This window comes from Scleropages formosus, chromosome 10, assembly GCF_900964775.1.
Source record: "Scleropages formosus chromosome 10, fSclFor1.1, whole genome shotgun sequence".
Classification (NCBI taxonomy): domain Eukaryota; kingdom Metazoa; phylum Chordata; class Actinopteri; order Osteoglossiformes; family Osteoglossidae; genus Scleropages; species Scleropages formosus.
In genome coordinates this window covers 13,242,408-13,256,292 of record NC_041815.1, presented here as the reverse complement: position 1 = coordinate 13,256,292, position 13,885 = coordinate 13,242,408, and the positions used below count along the sequence as shown (strand labels likewise).

The following is a 13,885-nucleotide window of genomic DNA, read 5'->3' as shown; positions in this document are numbered from 1 at the left end:
GTGATTGGTCTTATTACCTTGTCCTGGATGTATCCATTTATTGCTTTTGGAATGTATTTTATACTTACAGCTCAGCTTACTTTCTGCAGCAGGATCATACCTAAAGTTTACTGTGCCAATTTTCTATTAGTTCGACTGTCATGTTTTGATACCTCAGTTCATAGCATTGTTGGCCTGGTTGCAACTGTTTTCTTAGTTGTTCCTCAGCTCTTGATGGTAATGTTTTCCTATGCACAAATACTCAGAGTTTGCCTGCTCGCCTCCAAGGATTCTCATGTCAAAGCTCTGCAAACATGTACTCCTCACTTACTAGCTTTTGTTAATTATTCTATAGGGTGCTTTTTTGAAGTTATTCAAAGCAGGTTCAACATGAGTAATTTCCCTTATGGGTCTCGTATGTTCATGTCCCTTTATTTCCTGATATTCCCTCCTCTGCTAAACCCTGCTGTATATGGAATAAGTGTTCAAAATATAAGAGTTCGGATTTTAAAAATTTTTCCTGTTAAGAAATAAACTGGGATTCATGAAATAGACAAAAAAAGATTTTATTGTGACTTTTTGCTTTGCTAAATAATAAGTATTTATAGGTAAAAAAAACTGATTGAAATTTATTTAAATCTGGCTATTACATAACTAAATCAAAATAGTAAAATATATAACTTGGTTTCTCTCTAGCCAGACAAAATGCAGAATGTGTAACTTAAGTTGACTGAATCAACAACAGTCTGGAACATTGTAAATATAAATACAGCTAACGGTACAGATTTAAAACTAATAAATATGTCAGTCATTTTTAGCCTTTTGTTATTTGCAGAAGTAATTTTTGTAGTATGTTGAATGACTAACAAAATTCTGTGTATGCATTTATTTTAATATGTTTGACAAAACTGAAGGGATGCTAATCAATATTTGTGATCAAGATTGTTTCCAGTACCCTATGGTTGTCAAAAATGTCCCTGATTATTTCAGTTTCATTTATTAATTCAAAGAAATATTTGAACTTAGAATGTAAATCTGAAGATGTGTTGAAAAATTTTTTATTACATGTCCATTTTCAGTTTGAAAATATATCTGAAAGGGATATGGAAACAAATGACTAGGAATAAAAAAGCTAAATTTTAAATGCCAAGCAGTATTCTTTCACAGTTTAATTTTCAGGTCACTCAGATAGCTTGCTGTCTTAATTTACACTTCATTACTCTTTTTAACAATAGCTGGGCAGAAACCAGAGCACGGACTGACAACACAATGAAAACTTCACAAGGTCACTGAAATGAAGGAAGAAACACAGAAAACCAATGTTCCTATAAACTTGAATTAATTAATTAAACCCCATTTCTTTTTACTTTCTGTTTGTTAAAAAACAGTTGCAGAAGGCAGGGTTACATTTATAAACAAAGTATGTATTCAGGTCAAGCATCCCCTCTCTCTGCTTCTGCAGCATGACTTCACTTATCCGTAATGTAAATATTTTATTTAAATATTCACATATAACCACATATTACTTTCCATGGTGAATACAGAAATGGGGTTATGAATCATTTTGTGTACTGGAGTTTAACTAAACTCTGTTGGGGCTGGAGAGCTCTCTTTCTGTTGCCTATATACAAAGAGAAACATTATGACATTTAGATGTATAAATCTAACATCAATCTTTAAATAAATGAGCCATTTTACGCCTCATTCTGCAACCATTGCTAAGGCTACAGCTGTGGTTCCTCTTTGAAATTGGAAAGGAATTGAAAGGAGAGGAGTAAAATGTATTGGTGAACAAACAGGCACACCCCAGGGAATCCACAATGAATTTGTACTGTGAAGCGACACCCACGGAAATGCAGAATGAGGAGCACAGCAGGGCATGGGAGAAGGACTGAAGAGAAAACGGACTAAAGAGCATGGCTGCGCATGCCTGCCAGGCCCTCCTACTTTTGTCTGCAGCCTGTTAAGTGTTTCACATCAATTGACATTTGTTTCTTCAATTGTCCTGTACTTACAGTTTACCTTTATTCATCTAGATGCTATTGTCCAAAGCAATAACTTACCAACTATTGAACATAATTTTCTTCCCATAGGGTTAGGATCAAATTAAATCTGTAAAAGGCATGAGGTAAAAGAAGATACCAACGAGCCATGAGTTTACACCAGCTACCTTGTCTAGCTCTGCTTTATTGGGATTTCCTGTTAGCAGGTCAGCAAAAATACTATGCCAGAGGTCCAGAAACACTTAAGAAACAAAAATACAAGAGTTGACTCAGTCTCAGACATGCTGTTTGCTCAGATTCTGTCTCAGCTTGCCAGAGGGAGTGTCCACCTTGATGTCAGCATCCCCTTTTTTCGCTGCTATTGGTGCTGCTGGCGCTTAGGAAGAACAGTGGAGAGAAACAATTTACTGTACCACTCTGATCACCCATGAAGCTCTGATGCATCCCTCAAGTCCTTTTATTTGTCCAAATAATGAAGTAAACTTTGTCAGGTGTGGCACTTCCCACGCTACAGAGATGTCCTGACTGCTGACATCTTTCTTCCCTGATCAGTGTCACATGGAGTCCCCCTCAGTGGCAGGCCAACAGTCACTGCTTTCACAACCCAAAACCACCACCCAAACTATGCTTTTATGAGGTCAGGAAAAGTAAGTTGATTAATGTTGCACATCAGGCAAATTATGCGGTGATCATTGCTCAAATACCTAGACTGGATTTTTATAAATTAATAGAAATGTATTTAATTTGTGGGGGGTGTGGTGGCGCAGTGGGTTGGACCACAGTCCTGCTGTCCAGTGGGTCTGGGGTTCGAGTCCCGCTTGGGATACCTTGTGACGGACTGGTGTCCTGTCCTGGGTGTGTCCCCTCCCCCTCTGGCCTTACGCCCTGTGTTGCTGGGTGGGCTCCGGTTCCCCGTCACCCCGTATGGGACAAGCGGTTCTGAAAATGTGTGTGTGTGTGTGTGTGTGTGTGTGTGTGTGTGTGTGTGTGTGTATTTAATTTGTCAACCGAAACATTTTGATAGTATAATCCATGTTCTCCTAACATAGATCACACAATGAAACATATATAGAGAATTTTACTCCACACACTTTTAAGTAAAAACAATATCACTAATAATTTTGAAAATCGTACAGTTTCAAAATTACTATCATTATACCGATACTGTACTATATACAATGGTATTTACACACACACACTTGTATTTACATAATTGTATAAACAAGACATCATTGCAAATAGCATAAGAAATCACTTATGAAAAAACCATCAATTAAATTAACGAGAAGTTCTAATACTATTGAATCTAATAGGTGGTTGTGGTCGTGGATAGAGATATCAACTTTGTATATCTGTCAAAAAACAACTGTCTGATATAAGACATTTTACAGAGTAAAATTCCAACTGTGGAGGTAAAATAGCTATGTAATTAAGCAAAAGGCTGTTGGACTGAAAATTAATTCTAACTGTTTGAAATATGGATACATATTTTGATAAGCCCCTATAATGGCTCTCCATTATAAAGGGACCTGTAATATGAAGGCTGAGTGTACCTCAGTTCAGGGTTTCTTAATCTGGGGCCCATTGTTCAAATATTTCAATGAAGAGAGGTCCGTGAAATCACAATTTTATTTCGAAAACACCACTGTCAAACGAAACTAAATTAAAATATCACTGCACTACTATTATTTCCGATATGCTTCTATCTGAAGGTATTCAGTTTCCAGAAGAATGAATAGTACAATATTTTCTCCAGATATATTTATGAACAGTGTTCTAAAAGAAATTGTTAGCTGTAATTGTATTCTGAAAGGGCCCCATGGCCTAGAAAGAAGTAAAGAATCTCTGTGTCACACCCTCTGCTTCATCACAAAAAGGAACACCTACGGCGGCTCACAGGGCAATCATATAAAGGGGGAACTTGGCGCCCAGGCATAAGGTATGATCTCGCGTACCGAGCGCGCGCAGGATGCACCCCTCTCTCCCTTCCTGCACCAGAGCCCGAACAAGAACAGCGGCTGGAAACCCCTGCAAGGTATGATGGCACCCCTATCCGCTGCACAGGGTTTTTGCTACAATGTGAACTCATCTTTGGGAGCCGGTCCTGGCTATACCACTCCTCCCTGAGCTGAATTACGTACCTGGTCTCCCTTCTCACGGGTTGGGCTCTGAAATGAGCAACCGCCACTTGTGGGCGCTGTTCTGCACTAACCTATAGTGAATTCAAGAGCCACTTCCAGGCAGTTTTCGGGCTCTCGCATTTCGACCAGGACACCAGCAAACGCCTCATGAACCTACAACAAGGAGACCGCTCCATGGCTGACTATGCGATCGACTTCCGGATCCTCGCCAAACGCTGTGGTTGGGACCAAAAGGCACAGCTAGCCTGTTTTAGGAGTGGGTTGGCGCCCAGGCTTCGGAAGGAATTAGCTTTTCGGAGAGAAAACTGGACGCTTGACAGCTTTGTCCACACAGCTGTTATGCTGGACACTCTCACCTAGGATCGTGACCCAGACACTCAGATGACCCCGACACTGCAGGACCGACCTGCCTCCCTGCCGGTTGGGCACGGCCGCCTCACACCCGCCGAGCGACAGCACCGACTCAAGGACTGGCTCTGCCTCTACTGTGGGAATCCTGGCCATGTGCTACTTTAGTGCCCGAACCGCCCCGAAATGCCAAACACATACACCACACAAGGTGGTTCACGAAGTTAGACCTGCAAAGTGTACATAATCTCATCTGAATCAGGGAGGGAGATTAATGGAAGGCTGCCTTTAGCACCACCATGGGCCATTACGAATACCTGGTCATGCCTTTCGGTCTTGCTAATGCCCCTAGTGTCTTCCAGGCCATGTCTTAGGAGATCTCATCAACCACAGTGTTTTGGTGTACCTGGACGACATCCTTATTTACTCCTCAACTCTTGAGCAGCATGTGATCCTGGTGCAGCAGGTCCTGCAGCGGTTACTACAACATCGTCTCTTTGTTAAGGCGGAAAGATGTCAATTCCACCAGACACAGGTAGCCTTCTTGGGGTACATACTGCGCCAGGAGGAAATCACTATGGACCCAGGTAAGGTACAAACATTCCTCCAGTGGCCTCGTCCACCACTGTGAAGGCCTTACAAAGGTTCCTGAGCTTCTCCAATTTCTATCGCCAGTTTATTTGGGACTTCAGTGCCATAGCTGCCCCTTTAACAGCTCTGACCACTCACAAATCAACAAAACTTTCCTGAACCCCGGAGACACAACGTTCTTTCGTTGCCCTTATGACCTGTTTTGCTTCTGCCCCTATCCTCCACCACCCAGACCCCGAGTTAGCATTCCTAGTGAAAGTAGATGTGTCAGAGACAGGCGTAGGGGCTGTCCTATCCCAATGCCATGGTGTCCTGGCAAGGTTATTTCCTTGTGCAGTTTTCTCCAAGAAAATGTCCCTGGCAGAACGACATTACGGCATAGGAAATCGGGAGCTCCTAGCCGTTAAACTGGCCCTAGAAGAATGGAGGCACTGGCTAGAGGGAGCCAAGCTTCCCTTCGTAGTTCTCACAGACCATAAGAATTTGGAGTATCTTCAGTCGGCGAGGAATCTGAATCCCTGTCAAGCCAGGTGGGCCCTTTTCTTCACCCATTTTAATTTCACTGTCACTTACAGGCCAGGCAGGAAGAACACAAAAGCTGATGCCTTGTCCCGCATGTACAAGAAGGAACCAGCTGAACGCCAACCGGACTTCGTGTTGCCCAGGTCCTGCATAGTGGCACTCATGCACTGGACATTCGACCAGGACCTCTCGCAAGCCCAAGCCTCCGAGCCTGAACCCCCAGGTAAGCCTGCGGGAAAGCAGTATGTTCCCGTCAGTATGCGAACAACCCTTCTACAGTGGGTTCACGAACATCCTGCAGCTGGTCACCCTGGGTTTAGCAAAACTCAGGCTCTCCTACGGAGGTGCTACTGGTGGCCTTCTATATGTGAGGACACACAAGACTACATCTGGGCTTGCAGGGTCTGCGCCCAGGCAAAATCCTTGACCCAGAAACCGGTAGGGCTTCTGGAACCCCTGCCGGTGCCCAATTGCCTTTGGTCCCATATTGCCCTGGACTTTCTCGTTGATCTCCCCGTTTCTGATGGTAAAACCACCGAAATGACGGTGATGGATTAGTTCTACAAGGCCTGCCAATTAATACCCCTCTCCGAGCTCCCAACCGCCCTAGAAACAGCCAAACTTCTTTTTCTGCATGTGTTTTGTCTGTTTGGGCTCCCTGAGGACATTGTCTCAGATCGGGGCCGTCAATCCACCTCGAGGGTGTGGAAGGCCTTCTGGCAGAAACTGGGTATATCCATCAGCCTGACATCTGGATACCACCCTCAGGCAAACAGAAGGTGGAACGCCTCCAACAGGACATCAGCCGGTTCCTCCATAGTTATTGTGCAGATAAACCTCAACACTGGGTACGGTACCTACCATGGACTGAATATGCACATAATGCATTAAAGCATACCTCCTCAGGCTGTTCTCCATTTCAGTGCCTGCTAGGATCCCAGCCACCATTGTTCCCGTGGCAATCCGGTTCGAGTGATGTACCTGCGGTGGACCCCTGGTACAAGCTCAGTGCCAAGGTGTGGCTGAATATGCATATAATGCATTAACGCATTCCACCTCAGGCTGTTCTTCATTTCAGTGCATGCTAGGATACCAAATACCATTGTTCCCATGGCAACCCGGTTCAAGTGATGTACCTGTGGTGGACTCCTGGTACAAGGCCAGTGACAAGGTGTGGCGGAACATCCAGAAACATCTCCTCTACAGCCAGGCCTGGATCAAACGTCAGGCCGACCAACATCGACGCCCTTTCTCCTTCTTACCAGGTCAGAGGGTCTGGCTATACACGAGAGGCCTCCAGGGAGCCTACCTGTCAAAGAAGCTCAGCCCCAGCTACATTGGCCCTTTCAAAGTCCTTCGCCAAGTCTCACCCGTGTCGTATCATCTCCAGCTGCTGCAGCACCTAAGGGCACATCCCACCTTCCATGCCTCCTTCCTAAAACCCTGCGCCGTCTCCCTGCACCAGCCCCAGCTCGACACACCACCGCAGCTCACCCTGCAAGATGGAGATGCCCCGACATATGCAGTGCGAGCTCTCCTGGATTCTCGTCATCGAGAAGGGGTTCTCCAAAACTTGGTCAACTGGGAGGGTTACGGACAAGAAGAACAGTCTTGGGTCCCAGCCCGGGACATCTTAGACCATGAGCTGATAGCCTTCTTCCACATAGACCATCCCGACCGTCCCGCACCCAGGCCCCGAGGTCGTCCCCCAGGCCGCTGCGGTGGAGGGGGGACTGTCACGCCCTCCGCTTCATCGCAATAAGGAACACCTGCAGCGGCTCACAGGGAAATCGTATAAAGGGGGAACTCGGAGCCCAGGCAAATGCGAAACCTAGTTCAGCCTTAGCTCTCTCGCTTGCGTGACTTACCTTCGCTCCTGTTTTCCTCAATTCCCCGTCCCCGTCCTTGTCTTCATCCTCGCCTTAGTGCCTGGTCCCCTTTCCTAGATATCTACGTCTTCCTGGTTTGCATCAACTCATTGCCTGTATCCTCGACAGCGATTCTCTTATCCTCCCTTGTGACTACGCTTGCGCCTCGGTGACCACTGCCTGTTTACTCGACAATGTCTTTCGGATTTCCCTCTGAGAAGCGTTCCTGTGCTCCGCAATTGGGTCCGGCTCTTTTTCCAGAGGACACCATGACACTCTGATAAATTAATATCTTCAAGAATAATTTATTCATGTTTGAAAAGAGAGTGCCATAATATCCCTAACATGTGTTATAATTACCTCTACAAGGCTAAGGCGGCCAATAGGGTACAGATCTCAAATTTTTCATTTTTTCACCTCAATGCTGAAAAGATGACTGATGAAAATATATGAAACAGGGCATGATGAGTAAGCTACAACAAATTGGTTCACCGTGTATGCACAGATCTGTTGAGGGCAAACGTGTGCTGTGCATTTCTCCTCTCCCTCTTTCCTTTCTTTTCTGATTTCTGCCTTTCCTTTCCAAAATTCTGTATCCTATTATATGACTTCTACAATGACAGTCTCGGAGCATAAACGTGATTTCAAGATAATTTTACATGATCATCCTATGAGTGCCAATAAACCAGTGCTTCTGTTATTTAATGTTAATTAAATATAACTTTCCATTTTATAAGGAAATGCCAAAATCCACAAGTACCTCACATTTCATAAAATTTAAACAGAAGATGGATGTGATAATGTAAAACAAGTCCAGGAAAAACATTTAATAAAATTTAAGGATATTAACGAAAAATCTGTTAATTGTTCTTAAAAAACATCTGCTTTGCAGCTTATTTTATTGTGCCAGAATTTTGAAAGCTGTAGTATGTGGTGTAAAATGACCTCTATTCTAATGATTAGGACATTAATATTTAATGATTAGCAGAATTCTAATGACCAATAAATTCAGAAAAAAAAAAATTAAAACACATGCCCCTTGCATTTTTACGGTGTTCCTAATACAACCAGAAGACAATGGAAAACATATCAGCAGTGACCTCCTTCAAATTGATAGAATACATGGAAATGGAAGATCAAAAATACCTATACTTCATAGTATTCCTTCTGCTTTACATCCTAACATTATGTACAAACCTACTTCTCATTAGTGTAATTTACTTTGAGAAAAGTCTCCATGAACCCATGTACATCTTTGTAGGCAATCTTGCAGTGAATGGAATCTATCGAAGCACCATATTAAACCCTTTCCTCCTTAGTCAGCTGATGTTTTACTCATATGAAATCTCTCTGGGACTCTGTTTGGCACAGATTTACTGTTTGCACACATATGCTATGGTTGAGTTCTCTATTTTAGCAGTTATGGGCTATGACAGGTTCATTGCAATTTGTCACCCGTTACACTACCGCATTGTCATGTCTCCTCAAAAAGTGATTGGTCTTATTGCCTTGTCCTGGATGTATCCATTTATTGCTTTTGGAATGTATTTTATACTCACAGCTAAGCTTACTTTCTGCAGCAGGATCATACCTGAAGTTTACTGTGCCAATTTTCTATTAGTTCGACTGTCATGTTTTGATACCTCAGTTCATAGTATTGTTGGCCTGGTTGCAACTGTTTTCTTAGTTGTTCCTCAGCTCTTGGTGGTAATGTTTTCCTATGCACAAATACTCAGAGTCTGTCTGCTTGCCTCCAGGGACTCTCGTTTCAAAGCTCTGCAAACATGCACTCCTCACTTACTAGCTTTTGTTAATTATTCTACAGGGTGCTTTTTTGAAGTTATTCAAAGCAGGTTCAACATGAGTAATTTCCCTTATGGGTCTCGTATGTTCATGTCCCTTTATATCTTGATATTTCCTCCTCTGTTAAACCCTACAACATATGGAATAAGTGTTCAAAATATAAGAGTTCGGATTTTAAAAATTTTTCCTGTTAAGAAATAAACTGGGATTCATGAAATAGACAAAAAAAGATTGTATCGTGACAACATGAGTAATTTCCCTTATGGGTCTCATATGTTCATGTCCCTTTATTTCTTGATATTTCCTCCTCTGTTAAACCCTACAATATATGGAATAAGTGTTCAAAACATACAAGTGCGGATTCTAAAAGTTTTTACCGCCAAGAAGTAAGTTCACCGAGCTTCATGAAAAGATTGTATTGTTGATTTATGGAAACTTTTATGCTTTTAAGGATTTCATAATGATTTTTTTTTATATATATAGACTTGCACTGAATGACATACAAATGCCACATGACTCTCAAAATATCTAATCTTTTAATTAACAGAAACATACCTAAAATGTTACTTTAACTCTCAGAATAGGTAAAAAATTATGCTATTAAAAAGCACACAATTCATCACTGATTTTTAATGTTTTGGATGCTTTTGCTGTGGCATATTTATTAAGTGTTTGCAGTGGACCTTTTTAATTTCATGGTTTTCATTTTCAAGCTTAAGACTGCTGAGAAATCATTTTTTATTCAAGAATGAAACAACTACACTACAACCTTATTAATATATAGAGCTCAAAAATATATTGTGTTCATGGGTATAGGTGGGGGGTGCGATGGCGCAGTGGGCTGGACCTCGTCATGCTTTCCGGTGGGTCTGGGGTTCAAGTCCCACTTGGGGTGCCTTGTGACAGACTGGTGTCCTGTCCTGGGTGTGTCCCCTCCCCCTCCAGCCACATGCCCTGTGTTGCCAGGCAAGGCTCCGGCTCCCTGTGACCCCGTATGGGACAAGCGGCTCAGACTGTGTGTGTGTGTGTGTGTGTGTGTGTGTGTGTGTGTGTGTGTGTGTGTGTGTGTGTGGGGTATAGGCAGCATCATTTCTGTCATGCCCACAAGCCAAGCTGCTGCACTTGACAGTAATCAAGGCCAAGGATAAAGGCAGCATCATCCCAGCACAAGGTTGCAGAATCTTGCAACACCTTGGCTTGCCAATTCAGTGCTTTGTCCCTCATGCCCTGTTCCTAGTTCTTATGGTCACCTGGCTTTCAACCTCTGCTTGCTTTCTCGAATACTTAGAATTGTCTTGCCCCAGAAATGACGTTTGCACCCCAGAAGACTAATGCCTGTCCCAGACCATCAATTTTGTCTGCCTCTGTGTTTTTTGGATCCAGAATAAACCCACCCGCACTTGGGTCCAAAACACCTACCTCCTGTCTCCCATCCCTAACCGTGACAATTTCCAAGATAAAATACAGCAACTGTAAAGCCTTTTACAAATTCAGAATTTACTCTTCGGAAAACTGCAGAACATGATATGACTCCTAGGAATTGATGGTAAAACCTTAGGTGACTGACCAGTAGTAGTGATCAAGAACATCAACAGCATCTTTGGGGCTGTTTAACTCTGCTTTTGTGTGGAACACCAAAGGGACACAGGGGAGGTGAGTGGGAGAAAGTAGTACAGTAAGTACTGTTAAATGCCAGAAAAAAAAAAACTCAGTTAATTTTCAAAAAGAAACAGGAATTAATAAGTTACGAGAAAAAAAAAACCAAACACATCTTCGTCACAGTATGGTACAATATTAATTTAACTATAAATTTTTTTTTTCACTTTTGGATTGGTCAGCTGTTCTTTAGTTAAATTTTTGGAGTATTTCTGTTGCTGGTATTTGTCCAGTTCAGTAACTTCATGCTTTAAGTTAAAGAGGAAATGCCCTTATTTTCTTCTGTGGTCTCCATGGCAGTAACAGCCTTACTTTATGCAAAAGCATTAAGTGTCCATCCCGCTCATGTGACCAGCGCACAACATAATTCGTCCATCACTTCATTAACGCCTTGCCCTGATCAAGGCCTTGGTGGTCAGGAGACTTTCCCAGAATCACTGAGTGACATGGATGGATGGGGTGCAAGTCCATCACAGGGTAGCATAATTCATATTACTTTGAAACTTTTTTTGATATTGGAGCAGTGCTTTTATTTTATTTGTTTTTTGTTTTGATAAAAGAAGAAAACGTCAAGGGTTGACAGAACAGAACTCCCTTATCATGATGCTCCAAAAATGTCAAATACAGAAGAGAGGAACATGAGTGCTGTGACTATAATACCAGTGAAGTGATTTTTTTTTTTTGTATTTTTCTGTCAGCTTTTCAGAGTCACAAGGAAATGTGATGTTTCATCTGGGTTAAACAAAGGACTGTAAAAATTACAATGTGGTGTTAAATATCAGAGTTTCTTACATAAACGATAAAGTTTTTGATGTATCATTCCTGCTTCTGTCATAGTTTTTGTTTTTTTTTTTTTTTTTTCAGAAAGCCCTGAACAGACTCCCAGCCATTTCTTCCAGGTGCAAACTGGTCTGTAAAATCCTGCTCTCCTGAGTATGAAGACCAATAATGAAGAGGGAATCGGGAGAGCCGGGACTTTTCCCTATGGGCTGATGAAGTTTTCACTGAGTGGACTGAAGGTTACTGGCCACTAAAACCAGCTGGATTTCACACTCAGCTTATGTACCATTCCATTCATTGAGTAGTCAAGTCACTGAATTTAGTGGAGTGAGGAAGTCCCCATCTAAAATAGTATGCATAATGTAGAAATGAAAAACACTACACCTACAGCTGTCAACTTCATCATCATCATCATCATCATCATCATCATCAAGTATGAGATTAGGTTTGAAAAACTTTGTAGAATAACATCATATCTTGATGACATCACCATCCAGCTCATGATCATGTGATGAGAACTTCATCATAAAAGCACATAACTTCATGTGATTTCATTCTTACTGGAAGAGATTTTGAAAGAACCATTGTAACAGTTAAAAGTACTCGCCTTCTGAAGACAGGTCTGTAATGTCACTTTTCATAATACTAGTTTTACTTTCAGTGCAAGTATGGTGTTAAATTCAATTTATTTTCATAGAGCATGTTTAAATACTATCGCTATTGCTATGTAATTATGATTTTCCCTACAGGAATACATTACCATCCAATCCAATGTGAGGTTAAAGGAGAATATCTTCCAGTGTAGTAAACTATTTTTTACTCTGCACTATTTCTATTTCATGTATTTGAACTCTGTCATTGTTTCTTTGAATGGTTAAAAAAGAAAATCATCCCAGTTTCCCAGAAAAGTTTATTCAGCAATGAAAAATAAAATGTATTTCTTACATATGAGAAAAACATTAAATAAGTATTCAACCTTCCTTATTTTACAGTGTTCCATGTACATCTGGGAGAGGATATGCAGAATATATCAGCTGTGACTTCCTTCATATTGGTAGCATATACAGAAATGGAAAAACTGAAATATCTTTATTTCACTGTATTCCTTCTGCTTTACCTCCTAATATTATGTTTGAACCTACTTGTCATTGGTGTGATTTATTCACAGAAAAGTCTGCATTATCCAATGTACATATTTGTGTGTAACCTTGCGGTGAATGGAATTTATGGGAGCACATCCTTAATCCCCTATCTTCTTTATCAGCTGATGTCTCCCTCACATGAAATCTCTCTGGGACTCTGTCTGGCACAGATTTACTGTTTGCACACATATGGATTTATTGAGTTCTGTATATTAGCAGTCATGAGCTATGATAGGTACATTGCAATTTGTCGCCCGTTACACTATCATATGTTCGTGTCTACGCAAAATGTGATTGGTCTGATCGTCTTGTCCTGGACTTATCCCCTTACTGCTTTTGGCCTGTGTATTATACTTACAACTAAACTCACTTTTTGTAGCAGGTTTATTCCTAAAGTTTACTGTGCAAATTTTATGCTAGTTAGATTGTCGTGTTTTGATACTACAGTTCATAATGCTGTTGGCCTGGTCACAGTGAGTTTTTTTGTTCTTTTCCCAATCTCAATGATATTGTTTTCCTATATACAAATTGTCAGAATCTGCATTCTCGCCTCGAAAGAATCTCGTTTCAAAGCTCTAACAACTTGCGCTCCTCACCTGTTAGCTTTTGTGAATTTTTTAGTTGGAAGCATTTTTGAAATTATCCAGAGCCGGTTTGAAATGAATTATTTACCTTACGAATTTCGCATGTTCATATCTCTTTATTTCCTAATATTTTCTCCTTTGCTAAACCCTGTAATTTATGGACTGAGTGTTCATAACATACGAGTCCAATTTTTAAAAGTTTTTCCTGTCACTGAGTAAATGAACAACAATATTAATAATTGAATTACTGTGCATGGTTAAATCATATGAGCTAGTAGCAAGTAGTTAGTGCTGCTGCCTCTTGTCCCCAAGGTTGGAGGTTTGATCCCACCTTGAAGTTTTGCCGGAGTGAATAAATGAACTATCCTATACAATGGACAAATTAAAGACATACTGTAACTAACTATATAACAACAACAACAACAATAATAATTGCATTACTGTGGATGGTTAAGTCAAAACAGCTGG

The 13,885-nt window shown here is 41.4% G+C and overlaps 2 protein-coding genes across 2 annotated transcripts; both read left to right on the top strand.

Moving 5' to 3' along the window:
• Nucleotides 1–8,529: 8,529 nt before the first annotated feature.
• On the top strand, nucleotides 8,530–9,456 carry LOC114911695 (olfactory receptor 52K2-like). Its single transcript, XM_029255864.1, has one exon. It carries the CDS (start codon nucleotides 8,530–8,532, stop codon nucleotides 9,454–9,456), a length of 927 nt encoding a protein of 308 aa, XP_029111697.1.
• Nucleotides 9,457–12,709: 3,253 nt separating this feature from the next.
• Nucleotides 12,710–13,636, top strand: LOC114911694 (olfactory receptor 52K2-like). Its single transcript, XM_029255863.1, has one exon. The coding sequence runs from the start codon at nucleotides 12,710–12,712 to the stop codon at nucleotides 13,634–13,636; it is 927 nt and encodes a 308-aa protein (XP_029111696.1).
• The last annotated feature ends 249 nt before the right edge of the window (nucleotides 13,637–13,885 follow it).

Bases quoted from the DNA above. Each gene is read 5' to 3' on its own strand.
- LOC114911694 (XM_029255863.1), top strand. From the start codon at position 12,710: ATGCAGAATATATCAGCTGTGACTTCCTTCATATTGGTAGCATATACA.
- LOC114911695 (XM_029255864.1), top strand. From the start codon at position 8,530: ATGGAAAACATATCAGCAGTGACCTCCTTCAAATTGATAGAATACATG.